General features: G+C 56.1%; 6 protein-coding genes across 6 annotated transcripts; 4 read left to right on the top strand and 2 right to left on the bottom strand.

Moving 5' to 3' along the window:
- The first annotated feature begins 212 nt into the window (after positions 1–212).
- On the top strand, positions 213–5,907 carry K437DRAFT_257406 (uncharacterized protein). The gene is made up of 4 exons (XM_013386994.1): positions 213–1,385; positions 1,474–4,676; positions 4,736–5,630; positions 5,690–5,907. The coding sequence occupies exons 1-4, from the start codon at positions 548–550 to the stop codon at positions 5,719–5,721; spliced, it is 4,968 nt and encodes a 1,655-aa protein (XP_013242448.1). The 5' UTR covers positions 213–547; the 3' UTR covers positions 5,722–5,907.
- Positions 5,908–7,974: 2,067 nt separating this feature from the next.
- On the top strand, positions 7,975–9,452 carry K437DRAFT_147200 (uncharacterized protein). The gene is made up of 2 exons (XM_013386993.1): positions 7,975–8,714; positions 8,805–9,452. The coding sequence occupies exons 1-2, from the start codon at positions 8,077–8,079 to the stop codon at positions 9,352–9,354; spliced, it is 1,188 nt and encodes a 395-aa protein (XP_013242447.1). The 5' UTR covers positions 7,975–8,076; the 3' UTR covers positions 9,355–9,452.
- On the bottom strand, positions 9,452–12,157 carry K437DRAFT_147219 (uncharacterized protein). The gene is made up of 3 exons (XM_013386992.1): positions 11,879–12,157; positions 11,294–11,799; positions 9,452–11,211 (listed from the first exon to the last, which is right to left on the bottom strand). The coding sequence occupies exons 1-3, from the start codon at positions 11,955–11,957 to the stop codon at positions 9,550–9,552; spliced, it is 2,247 nt and encodes a 748-aa protein (XP_013242446.1). The 5' UTR covers positions 11,958–12,157; the 3' UTR covers positions 9,452–9,549.
- A 709-nt stretch (positions 12,158–12,866) lies between these two features.
- Positions 12,867–13,703, top strand: K437DRAFT_147192 (uncharacterized protein). The gene has a single exon (XM_013386991.1). The coding sequence runs from the start codon at positions 13,059–13,061 to the stop codon at positions 13,485–13,487; it is 429 nt and encodes a 142-aa protein (XP_013242445.1). The 5' UTR covers positions 12,867–13,058; the 3' UTR covers positions 13,488–13,703.
- Positions 13,704–14,801: 1,098 nt separating this feature from the next.
- K437DRAFT_248317 (uncharacterized protein) lies at positions 14,802–15,650 on the bottom strand (the record flags this gene model as incomplete). The annotated part of the gene is made up of 2 exons (XM_013386990.1): positions 15,347–15,650; positions 14,802–15,239 (listed from the first exon to the last, which is right to left on the bottom strand). The coding sequence occupies exons 1-2, from the start codon at positions 15,350–15,352 to the stop codon at positions 14,802–14,804; spliced, it is 444 nt and encodes a 147-aa protein (XP_013242444.1). The 5' UTR covers positions 15,353–15,650.
- Positions 15,651–15,999: 349 nt separating this feature from the next.
- Positions 16,000–17,640, top strand: K437DRAFT_257401 (putative H+-transporting two-sector ATPase chain b precursor, mitochondrial). Its single transcript, XM_013386989.1, has 5 exons — positions 16,000–16,108; positions 16,278–16,514; positions 16,624–16,718; positions 17,101–17,449; positions 17,530–17,640. The coding sequence occupies exons 1-5, from the start codon at positions 16,078–16,080 to the stop codon at positions 17,553–17,555; spliced, it is 738 nt and encodes a 245-aa protein (XP_013242443.1). The 5' UTR covers positions 16,000–16,077; the 3' UTR covers positions 17,556–17,640.
- The last annotated feature ends 149 nt before the right edge of the window (positions 17,641–17,789 follow it).

The raw sequence follows: 17,789 nt of genomic DNA, 5'->3' as shown, positions 1-17,789 counted from the left end.
ATATTAAATATTTTCCGGGGTAAACGGTCGTTTTACGGGTTCCTGTTCTGGCGCTCCCCGCGATTTGGATACCACTGATCGTCTCCCTGTAATCCCCGCCACTTCAGTGCATCTTCCTTCGCGCCAAAGAGCACTGTCGTTGGCGAGCCTTTGATCAGCACACTGGAGAGCATACCCGGCTGCTTGTACCTCCTTCCCTTCTCTACGGCATGGGTCGAGAGCCACCTTCGAGCTCCTGACGCAACGCAGCGGAGCTCATCAAAGAGGAGAGGCGAGCATTCCTTGGTCAAACTTGAGCGTTTCCAGATTCCGTGGCTTCGGACGCTTCGACGTGCGCTTCCCGCCCCACGACACAATCAGCTAAGAACGAGTCACACGAGCTGCTGCGAATTGCTCGCCACCTTTGCCGAGGGCTTGTCATCAAAGCGCATCCGTACTGCGATACGCCATTGCTCACAGCATCATCAAGGCGACCGACTCGAACAAGGCCGCATATACTTCTGTGCAGCTCTTATCGACTCAAGGCCATTCCCTCACTCCTAGGGATATGAGCGCAGCGTCCGCTGAGATCGTTGAGCATGGTCACGATGGCGAGAAGAAGGATGGGGATGCTCTAACCTCATCGGAAGTTCAGGCGCAACGCCAAGAAAGCTCCAACACGCAACGAGCGTCGGACCGGCATCAACAATCCTTCGCTGATTCGCACAACGGAAAAGTCGAAGCACGTGCAGCAGTGCAAAATGAAAACAATGTGGACGCAACCGCAGCTGGCGATAATGCTGGAGGCTACGCAAAGCATTTACAGGATAACGATGAGTCGGAAGTATTCAGCATCATGCGGGAACGCCCGGCTATAGTTCAAAGAGCTACAACAGATCAGGCTTCGGGCCCGGTACAAGGCGCACAAGCCTCGAAGGATGGCACAAAGGGCGTAGAGCCTGATGTGGCACACATTGGTGCACAAGAGGAAGCAGGCACCACGCTGAGAACAAGCGCGGCTTCGACATCCGCAGAGCCAGCGGCTCTTTCTAAGCCAGAGAATTTCGCTGGTGCCAGTTCCACACTGGTTGCACAAGCTGCCGAAGACGCTTTCCCTGCCGACGCTGCTGCAAATGACCGACAGTCAACACCGGCTGCATCAGCGAGCATTTGCCAGCAGCAAGCACCTTCTACTGCTACACCGGCATCCGGCGCATCAAACGCGTCCTCAGGCCCACCGACACCCACCCTGGCACATGCGACGGCATCAGGAATGGCGTCTGCGCCGCGGAAGTTCGCATCGGCTAGCGTGACGAAAAAGTTCCTCGAAAAGGCCTCTCCTTCGCCCCTGACAACAACTGCTTCGCCGTCGGGGACGCTGACCCTGAGCCTCGGATCCGGTAGTAGTAAGTGCCTATTCCCTTCATCGCTGAAAGATCGGAGGAGGATAAGTGTGTTGACCTTGTTTTCTCTCTCCTGCATGCTCCAATCCAGAACTGGGATCAGCAGGCTCAAGAAGCAAGCTCTCCTCGAGCAGCAAGGCGCCTTCTACAGCAGGATGGGCCCCGATATCCTATCCAGCAGGGACACCAAGTATCAGCACGAGCGTCGCAGCGAGTTCCAAGCTCGTGTCTTCGCTCGCCTCTGGGCGTTCGGCTTCTCCTGGTGGCTTACGGCCCAGTTCCAGCTCCGGGATTGCGCCCACTCTCGGGACCAATGTGCGGTCCAGCAGCCCAGCCGGCACGTCTGTGGCTTCTTCTAAAGCGGCCCCATGGACAAAAGGAACCTCGTCCCCCACTGGTGCGAACGGCATACATGGCCTCTCGTCACGCGAGGCGGATCGTCTCAAGACGGTCTTCCCCACTGCTGCCGAAGCGGCGAGTGCGCAAAAGGAGGCAGAGAAGAAGGCTGCAGCCGCAGCGGCCGAAGCACTAGCGAAGCAGGAAGCGGCGCTGAAGGTGCTGGAAAGCTTCCGCGGCGGCAACCTGAAGAGCGGCGATCACTGGGACGACCTAGATGATGACGAGTTCTTCGGCGAGGTGGTGGAGTTTGGCGATGGCAAGCAGTACAAAATCACTGCGCAGCCAACCGCATCCGTTCAGCCTGGCGAGGCCGCCAAGGCAGCCAAGGCGACAGAAAAGGCGGAAGAGCAGGTGATGCAACAGGAAGTGGAGGCGAACTTCTACAATGGGCCTGTTTCCAAGGAGGAACGCTTCAGAGATGTCGGGCACGATCGCACCATGCCTTCGGCCCGTCCGCCTCCATGGGGTGGTATCAAGCGCGGGTCTGTCTCCCGCGCGAGTGGAGATGGTGAAGCTGCAGCGACAGCCTCCTTTGCACCGGTAGCACCAGTGCCACAGCAACAGCAGAAACAACTGTTTGACGCCAAGGCCGCAACGAAAAAGGAGAGGCGGATCTCAGTGGGAGCTCCGAGCATCTCCTTGCTGCAGCGAGACCGCGCCCCAAGCGAATCATTTGTCAGTAGCCCACCGAGTCGCAGCGACGAGCCTGCCGGTATGTATAACGCAGCGTCTGCGCAAGCGCATGCACCTGTTGCTACAGTTGCTGCAGCGACTCGCGCATGGGGGCCGCTAGCGCAAAGACAAGCATCGCTCAACAAGGCTTCAGGAGTACCGGTGAAGGCAGTCGTCCCTCCGCCGACTGCTCAACCGCCAGCGGAGGCAAAAGTAGTAGAAGCGCCGTGCAAGCCCGCTGTCGCGCCACCTGCGTCGGAGCTGAAGACCGCCAAACACGGAAATTTGAATGGGCCGACAGCTGGCGCAGCTGTGCGCATGTCGCCGAGGGCCACGTTGTCCTCCCTTCCGCCTGCAGCCGCCAGTGCTGCCGCGGTGAACCATGCTCAGACTTCCTCTGCGCCAAGACCTCCGCCGTGGGGCGGTATCAAGCGCAGCTTGGAAGGACAGAGCACTGCGCCCGAGCCTTCATCGCAGGCACTGGCAGCAGCAGCACCTGCTGCTGCGCCCCCCGAGTCGGCGCTAGCGGCAGCAACTATTATCAATCCAGAAGACCAGGCGAAAACAATGCTATCGGCAGTCGAGCGCGCTCGTAAGCGTCGCGAGGATGAGGAGGCGCGGCGTCTGGAGGAGAAAGAACGTGCGAGGGCCAAAGCGGCGGCACTAGAGGCCAAGCTGAAGGAGGAAGCTGAAACGAAGGAGAGGGCGAAAGAGGAGGCTGAACAGAAACGCAAGGAGGCTTTGGAGGCACGTCGACAGGCTGCGGCGGAGGAGAAGGCAAAGAGGGCCGAAGCTGCTGCCGCTGAGAAGGCCGAGAAGGCGAGAGAGGAAGCAGCTGCAGCTGCAGCTGCTGCCACCAAGGCTTCGTTTGAACAAGCACCAGCCCGAATCTTGTCTCCGAGCGACGCCATTTCTTGGCGACGCAGTGGGCCATCGCCAACAGCAGCTCCAGGCGATGTGACGATCGCCAAGCGTTGGTCTTCCACAACGGGTGGGCCAATGCGCGAGTCTCAGCTCGCCGAGCAGCCGAGGAGAACCCTGCTGCAACGCACACTACAGCAGCCCATTCATGAGCAGCCATTTGGTGCTTCGACACGTCCCGAGGTTCCGGACAGTGGTCGATCGGACGCAAAGCGGCGACAGCAAGCGAAGGCGACCATCCCGCGAGTGGATGTACGTGCACCGAGCGATGATGTTGATCGCTCAGACCTGCCAATGCACCGAGTAGGCAGACGATCGGTTACTCCTATCCAGGCTGCACCACTAAAACCAGCGACGATGCGTCCCTATCTCCCGCCCGAGCCTCTGCTGACTCGAGCCGAGGTGCCGATGGACGGCCCGCCGGCTTGGAAGCACTTTGCTGTCAAGGTAACTCAAGGCCTTATGCGGGGACTGTTACAAGAAGCTGAAAGCCACACGCAGCGGTCTGCCGTGCTGCGGGCCAACACCTTGCGATCGCATCCGATCTACGCACTTACTTGGGATCCGCCTCTGATGACCATTTCTATCCGGACGCTATCCCGAGATGACTATTTCTTCCCGAAACGCTTCTACCGGGGTGTCGCGCAGTCGAGCGTCAACATACCACGCCGCACGCTGTCAAGGGCCTTGAGGCAGATCAATGACCTGAGCGCTTTTCAAAGCGGGTACAGCCCCCTAACCCGTTCGCCAGTCGGTGTCAACGAGGATCTCGACACGGCGATCGCGACGCCGCCATCGGAGCAACCTGAGGACTGGGGCCCACAGCGCATCAAAGTCAGTCTTCCCAGGTCTCACCTGAAAGGCACGCGTGGTATACCTCAGATTCGTCTTCCTCGTGCGGGCGGATCCGCAGCTTCGCAGGCGACCCAGCCTGCGCCAGCCACCCTCCCGTCTACCAGCTCATCTCCCTTTCAGACGGCACTCAATGCAGCCACAGGGCAAGCAGTCCTCGGAGCGAGCGACGTGCGACGCGCGCCTGGCTCCCGCATCGACACAATCTCTGCACCACGCAACGGAGTCGTGTCTCACTCTGCCGATTTCAGTCAAACTGCCGGTGTTCTCGGCACCTCATCCCTTAGTGTTGCAACAAGGACACGCGAAGAAGACAGCCCAACCAGCTACATGGCACATATGGAACTCACTGACATGGTGTATTCGACGTCGGATTCTTCTGCGCTCGGCGGTGCGATCTCGTCCCTTCCAGAGCCTGCTGTGGCTTCGGGCCAGACCTCTGTTGGCTCAGTGAGTCTTTCTCTGGATAAAAACAATGCCTCAGGAATTTACTTCTTTTCCCTTCACAGACGCTGCCTTTGCCCAAGTCAACGGCTTCACCTTGGGGTTTCCCGATGCTGGAAGGTTCACATAGTGCGCCCGACAGTGATGCAGTCAAGAAAGTATGGGCGCAGCCAAGCAGCGATGGGAAGAATGGCACTCAAAACAGCTTGAAGGGTATCACAGACGCGTTTTTGCCTAGCAGTCTTGTTCAGGATCTACGCAATGAGGAAGCCCCTCCTCTGTCTGCCAGTTCCGTCGATTCGCACCGAGCGTCCGATACGCCGCTGGACGATTTTGGCACAGCCGACTCGGTGTTTAACCCACACGCCATGAATCCGGCATCCGATGTGTCAGGTGCAAGAGAGCCAGCGCGCGGCTCTCCAGTCGTGCGGCAAAATGGCTTCGCAGCCTCCTCTTCATCCATATCCACGGCCTCGGGCCTGAATGCGGATGTGGGCGGCAATGCGGATGCTCGGAGCGTTGCGAAAGCCGGAGCGCCGGTAGCAGGTGCAAATCGCTTCGCTGCTCCTGGCGTTGCTGGGTACGAGACTGCGTCGTTCGGCCCTGCCGACTATCCAGAGGCTTACGCCAGCTATGGATATTTCCCGTACAGTATGACACCACAACAGATGAATGCGTTCGCGCTTCAGCAGCGACAATACAACGCTGCTGCTCTACAATTCGGCACAACTCTGACTGGCGCCTCGCCCTACGGCGGAATGAGCCCCATGGCTGTCAGCACATACAATGCTTTCCGGCCGCCTTCCGGTGCTGTCGGTAAGGGATACTACAGTGCAGGAATGTCCTCTGGCGCATTTGGCACCATGGGAGCAGGAATGACAGCGACGGTCGGTTGGCCTGTGGATTCGCACTCGCAGTCTCCGCACATGGCGCATGCTGCTGCTGCTGGCTCAAATTACTCTTCAGCGGGCAGGATCAGCTACCGACCGCCCCGGGGCGGACGCCACGCCTACACTCACCGTGCCTCTCAGCACTCAGCCTCTGGCATTAGCATGTCCGCCACTCAGAACCCTTCTGCGGCAGCAGATGAGAGAGCGCGCACTGCAGGCCACCAGCAGGTGCAGTCTTTCGGCGTCGGCGGCTATTATGGCGAGTCAGTTTGGTAGATGGCACGATGATGGCGATGCAGCTGCTGGTGTACATTAGGCTCTATGCACTGGGAACTAAATCGCTATAACTTAGCTTTCTCTTCCCCGCAAGTCTCGCGCAAGCTGTCATAATGCAGGACATGCGCCTATCCATCAGCGTTTGCGCGCTTGCAACGCAGTCTTCGGCTCAAGTATACTGGGCTAGATGATGCGAGACGCTGTCCTTTTTGGTTGACTGCGAAGATCATCGGATTAGGCACACTCGCGCTCGTGACGCACGTGTAGTGGCCAGCACGAGAGCTCAAGTCGAGCGTCAAGTCGAGCGTCAAGTCCTCGCCAGCCAACGCAAAGGCCACGCTGTTACGCGCCGCCTCGATGCAATCCGGATAGTTGGCAAGTGGTACGATGCTATCTATGTGAGAATGTATCTCGCACGGCCACGCTACGCCCTGCTCGGGGGAGAGGCCATAGCTGGCGGCGGCGATACATGTGATTTCCGAGATGATCTTCGCTTTCATGTATTGTAACGCTTTGTGGGATTCCGCATGCCGCATATGAAGGGAAATGGGTACGATGAACGGGATGACGTTCGTCGAACCTGGCTCAAGGGAGAGCATGCCGGTACTGCAGTTCTGCCGTGGGCCTGAACGATTCATTTGGGTGCGATGAGCTCATGAGCAGCGCACTGCAATGCATCCAGGCAGTTGCTCCACGGCGTCAAAGCGGTATGTGCGACTTTCATAATGATCTCGAGCGTAGCCCATAGGTGCGTCTGGCTGCTCAGTACGACGCCGATCTTCATATTGTGCTGCCTGAGCGCAGGACCTTTTTCGATGTGTAGCTCGAAATGAGCGACGAGCAGACGGGTTTTGTAGGAGGGATTTGCAACGCCTAGATATCCGATGTGCTGCAGTTCCTCTTTGAGAGCCTGCAAGTTGCAGTTTTCGTTCGCGAGCGAAGGGATTTCAATTTCCACGCTTCTTCCAAAGGAATGAGACCCGCCCATGTGCCAGAAAAATACGACGGAACGTGGAAAGGCACATGCTTTCCTCGTTCGTCCAATTTACAAATATGGTCGGGAACTCTGTCTGAACGTTGTGTTCATTCATCGGTTTGAATACCTCGACAGCAGCATGGACTCCAAGAATACCGTCATACCCTCCGCTGCAGGTTGCGTATCCAGATGACTGCCATGGCCATGAGCGAAGGCACTTCATCTGCCGAGCTTTCAGGGCCGTACTCTGAGCTGAAGCGACGCTTTCAGCCCGGCCACATAGCGGTGATGTTGCCCATAATATCCCAGCTAGCATGACACCCTAGTCTCCTTGCCTGTTTGACAAACCCATCGGGTGCCTTTTTTGCATTATCATCGGGTGTCAGTCGTCTCACCCCGGCCCACGTCGATGCTTCCGTCTCTGGATTTACCGCACCGGTGGGTGTGTAGGGATAAGCAGCACTCCACTGATAAGTGTGGCACAGTTCCCTCAGTAGCCGCTCGCCATTGATGTGAGGCAGTGGCCTTGAGCCTGCTGGCAACAAGCCTGCAGCAGTGGCCGGCAACCTCAACACTCTCCCTTATAGTTGCCGATTTTGAAGCTGACCTGCCCCTGTAGATCCGGAGCGACAAAGTGTCCGAATTGGCAATGGAGGTTGGACCGTGGGCATCTTGTGAAATCGTGTTTGCTGGATAGATCCCTCCAACGGACGGGGGCAACTGCGACGATCGCGTCGAGTTGGCGGCCTGCGGTGCCGATATTCTCTCAGCTGTAAGCGCCTACAACCGAGCGGACAGAAACTTCACCAAAGCCTCAAGCATGTCTCTGCTGAAGAACGACGAAACATCTCACTGTCTCGTCATCTTTCCAATGCGAGGTCCCATCGAAGTCTTCTATCATTGGGGCTTGGGACCTGGAATGCACGAGTACGTTGTCTGCATCTGGATTCCGGAGAGCGGTGCCTCGATGACTGACGAAATGGAGTTCCTAGTTGCACCGATTCACGAACCTTGTTTTCTCTTTGCACCATTGTCTGTGGTTTGGCTTCGCGTCGTTGATGACGACGAAAGTCGTATAAGTGCTCCTGCTTAGAACCTCACCTTGTACTGTTTCTCTGGTGGTGCTGACGGCCGACACATTTCCCAGAGCTCCAGGTATCTCTCCTAGGAGTACATGCATCTAATGGGCGAGTCAGCTGCCTGAAAGGTGCCTATTGCGCTGAAGCTCGGCAAGGACCCTAGGTCGAAAGGGCTGAGCGTCAAGATGCTGCCCTTCGTGCGGCAAAGCCTCGCGGTACTCGCTTCGCCGCAACAAGGCTTCGATCCACTGCGCACGCTTTCGCAAATCAGCAGCGTGCAGGCACTGCACTACCTCACGCTCGTAGTTCTCGTGCCCATCTTGTTGAGGCTCTTCCCCGGCGTATCGCAAGAAGCGCTGCGCGGCGAAGGTGGCGCGCTGCAGATTGGGATGCTCATCGACTGGCGCGAGCTGGCGGGGCGACCGACGTGGGACTGGGACCCAGTCGACCGGCCCAGCATCAGCTGGAGCGTGGAGCACAAGAAGGTGCAGGATATGTATGATAGCGCGAGCAAGGTGGACCTGGCGGCTATGCAGGCCTGGCAAGTGGGAAGTGTATGGCTCGATGATGATACGCACTTGCATTCACAACCGTCCGCCAGCTCCCCATCGACCGTCAAGCTACCCTTGGTACTCAAGCCGGATCAATTGCGGTCAGAGGGGAATCTACAAAACGGAAGGCGGGATGAAAATGAACAAAGCGCGGAGCAGCCAGCATCGCATGAAAGGGAGATCAACTTGGAGCGGTGGGAGTGGGAGCATACTCGAGATTCCAGACGGGGCTGGGCCATTGCACTTGCATGGTGCCTGAGCGCAATAGTAGAGTGAGCATGCAAGTCTTCTTTCAAAAACAGCTTTTACTCATCGGACTGAGCTCCCTTCCGATCCAATCGCTGCGTTTTCTTCCCTTGCAGCATCCATTTCCTCGCTCACCTCATCCGCCGACCAGCGCACATCCTCGACCACGTCCTGACGCTACATCTGCTCAACCTCCTCATTGCATCTTTGTACGCCAGTAGCCTCCCCACGTCGCTCTTCTGGTGGCTCATCATGACGCTGCACGCGACAATCTGCGCAATCGTAGCAGAGCGGCTGTGCATCAAGCGAGAGCTCACGGATGGGTTCAGTAGCGCTCCGCCTGGGTTCGCTCGTGGAGTTGGCGGTGGCGCCGAGTCAGACGCCAGAGCAGAAGAGGGCCGCGTGCCTACGGCCAGGACGGCGGATTTGCACAGCGACGGCGGACTGCAGCGAGGGCGTGTACCCCGCAACGATGAACATAGGACGACTAACACGACACATGTCCTCTTTGACAATGAGGATGATGAGGATGTTGGCCGCACATCGATGGAAGGGGGACGTACGGGCAAGTCTTCGAACGCAAACGGTAACGGGCATGGGAATGGGCTTTATGCCGAATCGTACGAGATGAAGGCTCGCACAGAGAAGGGCGGTCATGCTGACTGACCGACGGAGCACATCCTTCAACCAACATCCTGCTGCTGCAAGGTGCCATCGTGATAATTCACGTCTCTCCACGAACCCTACAATGCACTGTATTTCTATCACTCTGTATATGCCAATAGATCCTCAATTTGCGTACCATGGCGAGGTTCCTTTATGTATACCGCTGCCGCCGGTGCTGTCTACCTCGCAAGTGTATCACGCGCGTCGCCTGGCGCCAATCGCGACTGTTCCAGAGAGGGTGCTCTGCATTAATCGACGCAGATGCATATCAGCGACCCTGCTCTTCTCCTTCCTTAGCTCGTCCGCAGTTTTGGGGGTGCTTTCCACCTCTATTGGTCGGCGTCCCGTCGCCGTGACGTTCGAGCCTTTCGAAGCAGGGTTGCTGATGTCGCTGGCGCCCGTTGTCACCGGCAACGTCTTCTTTTTCTCCTTTGCGATGGCACTAAGAATTGTCGGCATTCCAAGCTCCTCCTCTTCGTCATCAATGTCGGCAAATGCAAGTTCTGACCGCGCATGCTGCAACGCAGGAATACCGGCGTGCCTTTTTCGCGATGACACAGCGAGCACGTATGGCGATTGCCACTGTCGGTCTTCTGGGCTCTTCACTGGTGACTTGTGCGGGCTGGAAGCAGAAGCGTGCTTGCGTTTGCGCGGTGTTGAAGGTGCCACGGCTAGTTCGATCGATTCCGGGTCTGCGCGCTTGAATGCTCCAGGTGCCGAGACTTGCTTCGCCTTCAGCGGCTTAGCACTTCCATGAGTGGCGGTGACCGCAGTATGGCCCGCTGCGATCCTGCTTGCCGGCTGACCAATCCCGATCCCGCCAGGCATCATGTACTCCCCATCATCGTCGGTGTCAAAGTCGATGCGCGGCTCATTGACGATCTCCAGGCTGTCATCACCTGGTTGTCTAGATGCAGAGGACGACGCGACGCTGGTGTTCGCCACGTCGTACATGCCCTGATGGAGTTTAAAGGCTCGATGTCTGGGCGAGGAAAGGTGGAGAGGCGAGGAGCTGCGCACATCGATCGCTTTGGCCTTACCCAGATAATTGCCGCCGCTACCTCCGCTGCTGCTGCTACTGGTCCTGTCGACTAGTACGGACGCACCCACTGATGAATCCTCACCACCAACAGCATCGGAGATTGCCGCATGGCGAGCATTCCAAGGTTGCTTTCCTGTTGCGCATAGTGCCCGGCTGGAAGCCTTAGCGCTGCCAGAAGCGCTGACCTGGTGCTGTGCCTCCCGCTGATGCTGTGCCAGGTCCACCTTGAGCTTCTGGACCTCGCGCCTCGCATCTTCCAGCTGGTCCTGCATCTTGGTGCGTTCCCCCTTGAGCTTGTCGAGCTTGTCGAAGTTGCGTCGCATGTCCATGGCCATGTCGTAGTTCTTGCGCTTGATCGCTGCGCGCTCATCCTCAGCCTGTTTGGTGCGCTGCTTGTACTCTTTGACTTCCTCCAGCATTTGGCTTACAGCCGTTTCTTTCTCGTCGCGCATCTGCGCCACCTCTCGATTCGCTTCGAGCTTGGCGTGCGAAGCGCGGAGGTTGGCCTCGCGCACGTCCTTCCACGATGCCTCCTTTTCAATCTGCAGCTTCTGTTTGGCTTGGTCGAGCAGCTTCTGCTCTTTCATCAGCTTCGCCTCCAGCTCGTCCAGCTGCTTGCGCGTATCGAGGTCGCGCGCGCGCTCGTGCTTGAGTTGCTGCTTATCCGACTCTAGCGCAGTCATCTTCTTTTGTAGATTAACTTTCTTCTTTTGATACGACCGCTCTTCCTCGTCGCGCTTAAATGTACGCTCGAGCATCTTGTTCTTGGCCCCTTCGAACTGTTCCATGGCAACTTGCAGACTCTCGATGCATGTCTGTGAATGTCCCCCCTCCCAACATACGATCAGCTTGTGCCGAAGACACAGAGTGTGCATCGCGGGCGAGCGAGCAGCTCACCTGAATTTCAGCCTTCTGATCTTCGTCCGAAACAAGCTGATCTACAAACTGAAATACCTTCTTTCCCGCCTTTCGGACCGTCTGGAGCCGCAATCCATGTACAGCAATGACATACGCCTGCAGGGAGCGTGTGAAATCGAGAAGGCTGCCTAGGAGGACTTCATCGCTCTCTAGTGACAGCTTTCCCTTGTCTGTAGCATCATCTGCGTCTTCTTTGACAGTGATGGCCGTATCTGCCTGTGCCCCCGTAAGGGTTCGTCGCGTGCGTTGAACGAAATGATCGCCAGACACGCCTTGAGAGGAAGAAGGCAGATTTCCGCTGGTAGTCACTGCTGCACGTCGCTGCAGATGGGCGTCGAGATCGTACACTTCGGTAGGATAGAGGCGAAAAGACTCTGTCGTGTCTTTGCACGACGTCTTGCATTGCGGACAGGCTAGGCTGCTCCCCGCGGCGCTGAGGCAGGCCTTGAACCATGTCTGTATGCATTCGCCGTGAAAAATATGTCCTACAGATCGCACAGAGCAGAAGAAGGAAGTCAGCGATCTGCGGTCGAAACAACGTGAGGGTTACTAAGCTGCACTTACCACACTTGAGGGCATGAGGTGCCTTATGGACGGATTCAAAGCTCTCCTTGAAGTCCTCCAGACATACGGTGCAGGGCATTTTTGACGACCCACATCGACGGGCTCGCCTGCTCTACGTCTCTCAACTTCACTCCAGGAGACCCTTCCGTACGCCCAGGAGGCTCTTTGCAATGGATTATGAGAAGCCCTTTATCATCACGTCGCTGGCAGCCAGCAAGCGATGGTCCGGCATCTGGCGCATATTTGACATCTGACGACCAATACCTCGAAAGCTCGGAGGCTACAAAAGGTCAACAGGTGCTTTCCAAGTGACAAAAGGTCGTCCGCCAGTAGACGCGACGCGTCTCACGTTGTCCTTAGGATTTCTATTGCACCGAATTGTCGGTTCTACCGTGTAAAATACCACAGACTCGTTTTGACAAGCCGCAACCCACTAATGAAGTCTAGCTTCCGGAGCTTTTAAATGTACGCCTCTCGCACTATGCCACACTACCGACAGCACCTGGATTAACGGGAGGATGCGTCCTCACATGAAGCTTACTTTTAGTGACGTCATGATCACACGGTGCTGCGCAACTGGAGACTGCCAGATCGGAGCCTAGTTTGATGTCTTGACTGGACTCTGTAGTGGTTGGTATTTTCGGGTACACAGCTGAGCACTTGCAGACAGCTTCAAGGGTAGTGCTTTGAGGAAGAAGGCGAAAGCATACAGGTCGAGAAATGTCTTCAGAGTCAACGCGACACGCAGTTGGGCACGTCACCCGGATCAGCAACACGGATGAAGAGCTGACATCCATGGCTGACCTGGGCTGACGGCGATGCGGGAGCTTACGCGATCAACTCACACTGATAGAGCCTATCAAGAGACGCCCCTTTTCGAGGTTCAAATTCGAACTTTAAGTACAGAGGCTTTCAGACAACTGATTGTCGCCCTGATCCTGTCCAATACATCTATCTTGCCACATTGTTTGAAGTCCTCTGCACGAGGCAACGGGACCATTAGCAAGACCACCGCATCGTGTCTTGAGCAGCACAGAGATGACCGCCACACCCATCTCCCCAAAAGCGACCACACTCACGCTCAAGGACAGTAACACAAAGGAGTGGGCAAAAGGAACAAAGGCAAGGCTCATTGCAAGTCCAAAATGCACATCTTGATCGTCGGCTGGGCGTCAGCGGCATGAGCGCTGTGAACTTCGTTTCCCTCCGTCCCGTTGGGTTCGACGCCCTCATGTATGACAAGTCTCCATCCGTCGGCGGTAGCGCAGCGAGCTATCAGCACTTGACGAGTTTGGGAAAACCTGCGGATGGAACAGACGGCCAGGCTCATCCGTACGGCGCAGAGCACATCAATTATGATGTACAGGATGCAACGTCAATGTTCCACAATACCTCAAGATGTTTGAGGAAACGCTCGGCTTCAAGGGTACCCAAGTCGGGATGCAGATTTTGTTCGGCAAAAGCAAGTCCTCTTCTCGCGCATGGTCTCGCTTCTCCGCTTCTCGCCGATCTTTGGTTAAAGAATGGTTTACCCGCTCGCTGGCATGCCGACCTTGATGGCTTTCCCCAAGCTCGCAGGCGTATACGGCGCCTGGCGACGCGCAGTTGAGGAGAATATGAATGTGCGCATCCAGAAGAAGCGGGATGTACTTTCCTGCATTGCTGGACGAAGGAGGCACGCAAGTGGGGAGGTAACACCATAGCCCGTCCAGGAAGGGCAGATACAGAGGGCAGGCCAGTTACAACTGATGTTGGAGGAGATGGTGAGGAGGAAGAAGTTTTCAACGAGCTGACCATGCTTGCAATGCGGACTCGGCACTCAAAAGCGTCCAAGCGGGTAGCGCTGCCACATGGCGCGGGCGTAAGTTCCTTGGGTATTGTTATCTACAAGTGGAACACGATCACCCGCCGGCATTACAACTACCTGTTAGTACTGCCAGGTGAAGTTCGACCCCGTCTACAACTCGAGCAAGAGACAGGAGCCAGGAGTCAAGAAAGTGCAAAAGTCCTTCCAGCGAACCAAAAGGAAATGGAGATAACTCTACCTTTTCATTTGTACGAACACGATCCGAGTGCCATCGAGATGAGGTTCGACCTCACTCACTACCGAATGCAGTTTTAAGGGATCCCTGCCATCGATGATGACGCGCGCATCACGCTTGAGCAGGCGCTGCCCTTGGAGCGCCAAGATGTGCCGGCTCCCGTGTTGCCCTCTCCCATTCTGCCACCCGCGCAAAACAGCGAGATGGAGCCACCAACGACGAACCACACGGGCAGCAGACGATCGATCAATCTGGATAAGGAGATGTGGAAGTACTGGACGGATCAGGAAGTGGACAAGGATAAGATAATCCTGCAAAAGTGGTGGAAGCAGCAGAGTCATTGTTGACAGATCTATGCTTTCACGGCGTCGTGGCCGTGGATGTGTATGATCCACAACAAGAGCCCCGCACACTGAGCTTTTCTCTTTCTGTCTCTGATGCCGATTTGGCAGCTCAGCGACCGGCGTCTGACGCTCCGTGATCGTGTGAGAATGGAAGATTCGCCGGCGGCTGGACCCTTATCAACACGCACAAGGTGGGCATCTGCTCAGGTTTTCCTGGGGTCTGTACGCCCAGCGGCAAGTGTCCGTTCACGAAATTCATCGCTGCGAAGCATCCCTTGAGCCTCGTCTACTTGTTTGAGCCCATGAGAAGACTTTGGAAGGAGGACAGAGATGGGGTCATTGTTTGAGTGGGTTATTCTCAGCAAAAACGAATTGTAGGTTTGGCAGATTGTACTCCGTTTGACATAAATTTAAAGATACGTCGTTCGAAGCAACTACGCACTTCTCGTATTTGTCTGCAAGCTTGGATACGAGTTTTCAACCTAGTAAGCGATTCAACTCGCTACACACAACGATCCAGGTAAATTACGGTTGCGTTTACGAATGGACCGTATGCGAGCGAGCGGTGCCTGCCTGTTCTGGATCAAGATGTTGGTCCTCGGTCTTGGGAACAGGCTCGTTAAGCTGTACGTGTCTTTTATGATCGATCTCATGCGGCTTTTCGTCGAATCCACCCGGATTCCCCACAAGCTTTTCGTTATTCCTCTCTTCCTGACCACCGAAGCGGCCCTCTCCCTCAAAAGAATCGCTCCCAGTCCCAGGTCGCTGCGAGCGAACGTCGCCGCCCTCCTCTGATGGAATCATTTTCGCATTCGTACCACCGCCCGTCTGGCCTGTATGCCCGATGGAGACGGAGGCACCGAGGAACTCATCCAGCTCGGGCTCATGGACGTTGCTCTCGTCGGAGGTCACTTTCGTGCGCGACTGGAAGGAGTCTTTGATGTACTGCGAACCTTTGGAGGCGAGTGAAGCGGGCTGTGTAACATAATCAAATGCATGATTGTATCCTTTAGAGTGTGTCAAAGCATAGCAAAGCATATATGGGGTTTGCCCCTCCTCGATGATTTGAGCGTTGCACTTACCCGCATCGAAGCCTCACATGGCGCTACAGTGCGACTGCTAAGCAAAACGTTCGATTAAAATCGGCTGAGCTGCCAAGAATTGAATCAGTTGATTGGAGCGCTTGGGAAATGAGAAAAGAGGAGCGAGAAAGCCATGCTCAAAATTCTTGTTTGCATTACTGGCTGTTGACGGTTGCCGCCATGGTCAGCGTCAGCACACGATTCATCATCGCCTGATCGGCCTCTCATTTGTCAAAAATATTTGGCTCCAACAAGCAGCGCCATATGATGTAGCGAGACAGTGTCACACTTTCTTCCAGGCATCGGGTCAGAACACTGAGGCTCAACTTCCAAATAAGCAAGGTGATGTCAAAAGGGTCAGAATAGTTTGAGGCGTAGTCTGGGCCTCCATGAAAGCGAAACGCATGTATGACATTTCAACGACGATACGGTTGCCGCAGCGAGAACGGAGCTGATAAGCGAGAATCGGTGCAACCACCCTGTATGAGTTTACACCCTCAATTGATATGCCATTGTGTAAATTCCGACAATGGCTCACTTTGATCCGAATCTGGCCGCAGAGTCGTCTCGCACACAAGCACCAGCCAGCGCACACAGACCCCCAGCAGCGCGACCTTCTTGTGCTGATCCTCATCGAAGTCAAAATCTATATAGAGAACTCGACATGGTCCACGGCTCCTGAAGCATACCTAGTAGGGCAGAGCAGACTGCAGGTAACACCATCATTCACCATGGCATTCCGTCTTGCAGCACAGAGGTCATGTAAGTCTTTGCTGCTGGTTAACCGGCGGCGCACGGGGGGGGAGGGGGGGGTGGACGCATCCTGTCGCTGTCTTCTTTTTTGAGGATGTCCCGGTCACGGCATCCTCATTAGAACTTCACCGCCTGCGAGCTACCCTGTACTAACAAGTGCTCTCATTGGCATTTGCAGCTTCACTCTCTAGGGTCGCTTCGCCCGCCGCGCGAGTCCTATCCGCACGTCTGGCCCCTGCCCCGGCCGCCGCCAGCGTGCGCTTCTACTCGGACAAGCCTTCGCCAGAAGCCAAGGCTTCCTCCTTGCTCGATGCCCTACCGGGCAACTCGCTGATCTCCAAGACAGGATGGGTCACGCTCGGCACTGGCGCTACCGCGCTTGCTGTCAGCAACGAGCTCTACGTCGCCAATGAAGGTATGTCCTGCCGATCTTCGCCGCGCGGAGTGAAGGGATTGTCGCTGCTTAGGCGAGAGACGGGCAGAAAGGGACTGACATGCTCCACTTGCGGATGCGTACATTACAGAAACCGTCATTGCTGTCGGCTTCCTCGTTTTCGCCACCCTCGTCGGCCGGGCTGTCACGGGGCCGTACAAGGAGTGGGCGGATTCGCAGATCGAGGTGAGTTTCTGCGGTTGGCCCTTTGCTACGGATTGTGGTGCGACAAGGCAGTTACACAGATGAGACCGGTGCACTGTGTGGGCTCCTACGCACGCGGTAGGAGGATTCGAAGATTGGGACGCAAAGATGGACAGGAACAAGGGAGATATTGCTTCTAAAATTCCACGACTGGACTGCCCCATCTGGATGGAGCCGGCCCAAAGGCACAAATCCACACGCGAAGGATCATAGCGAGACTTAATGGGAGGAGGCAACGCGGCGCCATGTTCTGATGATACGCGCAGAGAGCACGTACGATGGGAGCGCTCGGAGCGCGTACCTGTGACACAGCGAACACTTTATCGGATTGCGTACTGAATCTTTTGCTGCCCCACGCATTCAGAAAATTGGCGGCATCTTGAACGGCGCTCGTAAGGAGCACACCGACGCAGTGCAAGCGCGCATCGACTCGGTCTCTCAGCAAAAGGATGTGGTCGACATCACCAAGTCGCTCTACTCGATCGCAAAGGAGACCGCTCAGACGGAGAAGGAGGTGTTCGAGCTGTCGCAGCGCACCAAGATCGCTAGCGAGGTCAAGGCTGTTCTTGACAGCTGGGTCAGGTTCGAGGCGCAGGAGCGCGAGGCCGAGCAGAGGCTGCTTACCGAGGCTGTCGTGCGTAAAGTTCAGGACGCGCTCAATGATGACAAGATGCAAAAGCAGATCCTCGACAATGCCATTGCTGAGGTTGAGCGTGAGTCTCTCCTGCGCCCTAGAGCTAATCGTACACGAATTGATACTGAAATTTCCCTCTCGCCTCGCATCGACTTGTAGAGCTCGTCAAGGCCAAGAAGCTCTGAGTCTTTCGCAACCAAAGCTCCAGACTTTGTCTTGCGCATGTATTCAGTCGGTGGCACTAGAAAATCAAGAGTGACATGATTCATATGCGAGGACCCCGTCGGGTTTCACAGTTGTGAGCCTAGCTTCCACGGCTCCTATCATAGTGATACAGCTCTCCACAGACCCCAGAGATTCTGCCATGCAAAGAAACTAAGGTCTTTTACTGGTCAGACCTTGTCACTGGAAGCGTGCAG

The sequence above is a fragment of the Tilletiaria anomala genome (genome assembly GCF_000711695.1).
Source record: "Tilletiaria anomala UBC 951 chromosome Unknown K437scaffold_59, whole genome shotgun sequence".
NCBI lineage: Eukaryota > Fungi > Basidiomycota > Exobasidiomycetes > Georgefischeriales > Tilletiariaceae > Tilletiaria > Tilletiaria anomala.
Note: the sequence above shows the minus strand (reverse complement) of the source record. Positions and strands in the feature narration are given on the sequence as shown.

Excerpts from the sequence above, each read along its gene's own strand:
- K437DRAFT_257406 (XM_013386994.1), top strand. The coding sequence starts at position 548 with ATGAGCGCAGCGTCCGCTGAGATCGTTGAGCATGGTCACGATGGCGAG. Across the intron at positions 1,386-1,473 it reads GAGCCTCGGATCCGGTAGTA|AACTGGGATCAGCAGGCTCA; the intron begins GTAAGTGCCTAT and ends GCTCCAATCCAG. Across the intron at positions 5,631-5,689 it reads TGCTGCTGGCTCAAATTACT|CGTGCCTCTCAGCACTCAGC; the intron begins CTTCAGCGGGCA and ends GCCTACACTCAC.
- K437DRAFT_147200 (XM_013386993.1), top strand. The coding sequence starts at position 8,077 with ATGCTGCCCTTCGTGCGGCAAAGCCTCGCGGTACTCGCTTCGCCGCAA. Across the intron at positions 8,715-8,804 it reads TGCCTGAGCGCAATAGTAGA|CATCCATTTCCTCGCTCACC; the intron begins GTGAGCATGCAA and ends CTTCCCTTGCAG.
- K437DRAFT_147219 (XM_013386992.1), bottom strand. The coding sequence starts at position 11,957 with ATGCCCTGCACCGTATGTCTGGAGGACTTCAAGGAGAGCTTTGAATCC. Across the intron at positions 11,800-11,878 it reads ACCTCATGCCCTCAAGTGTG|GACATATTTTTCACGGCGAA; the intron begins GTAAGTGCAGCT and ends TGCGATCTGTAG. Across the intron at positions 11,212-11,293 it reads ATCAGAAGGCTGAAATTCAG|ACATGCATCGAGAGTCTGCA; the intron begins GTGAGCTGCTCG and ends GGACATTCACAG.
- K437DRAFT_147192 (XM_013386991.1), top strand. The coding sequence starts at position 13,059 with ATGAGCGCTGTGAACTTCGTTTCCCTCCGTCCCGTTGGGTTCGACGCC.
- K437DRAFT_257401 (XM_013386989.1), top strand. The coding sequence starts at position 16,078 with ATGGCATTCCGTCTTGCAGCACAGAGGTCAT. Across the intron at positions 16,719-17,100 it reads GGGCGGATTCGCAGATCGAG|AAAATTGGCGGCATCTTGAA; the intron begins GTGAGTTTCTGC and ends CCACGCATTCAG. Across the intron at positions 17,450-17,529 it reads TGCCATTGCTGAGGTTGAGC|AGCTCGTCAAGGCCAAGAAG; the intron begins GTGAGTCTCTCC and ends ATCGACTTGTAG.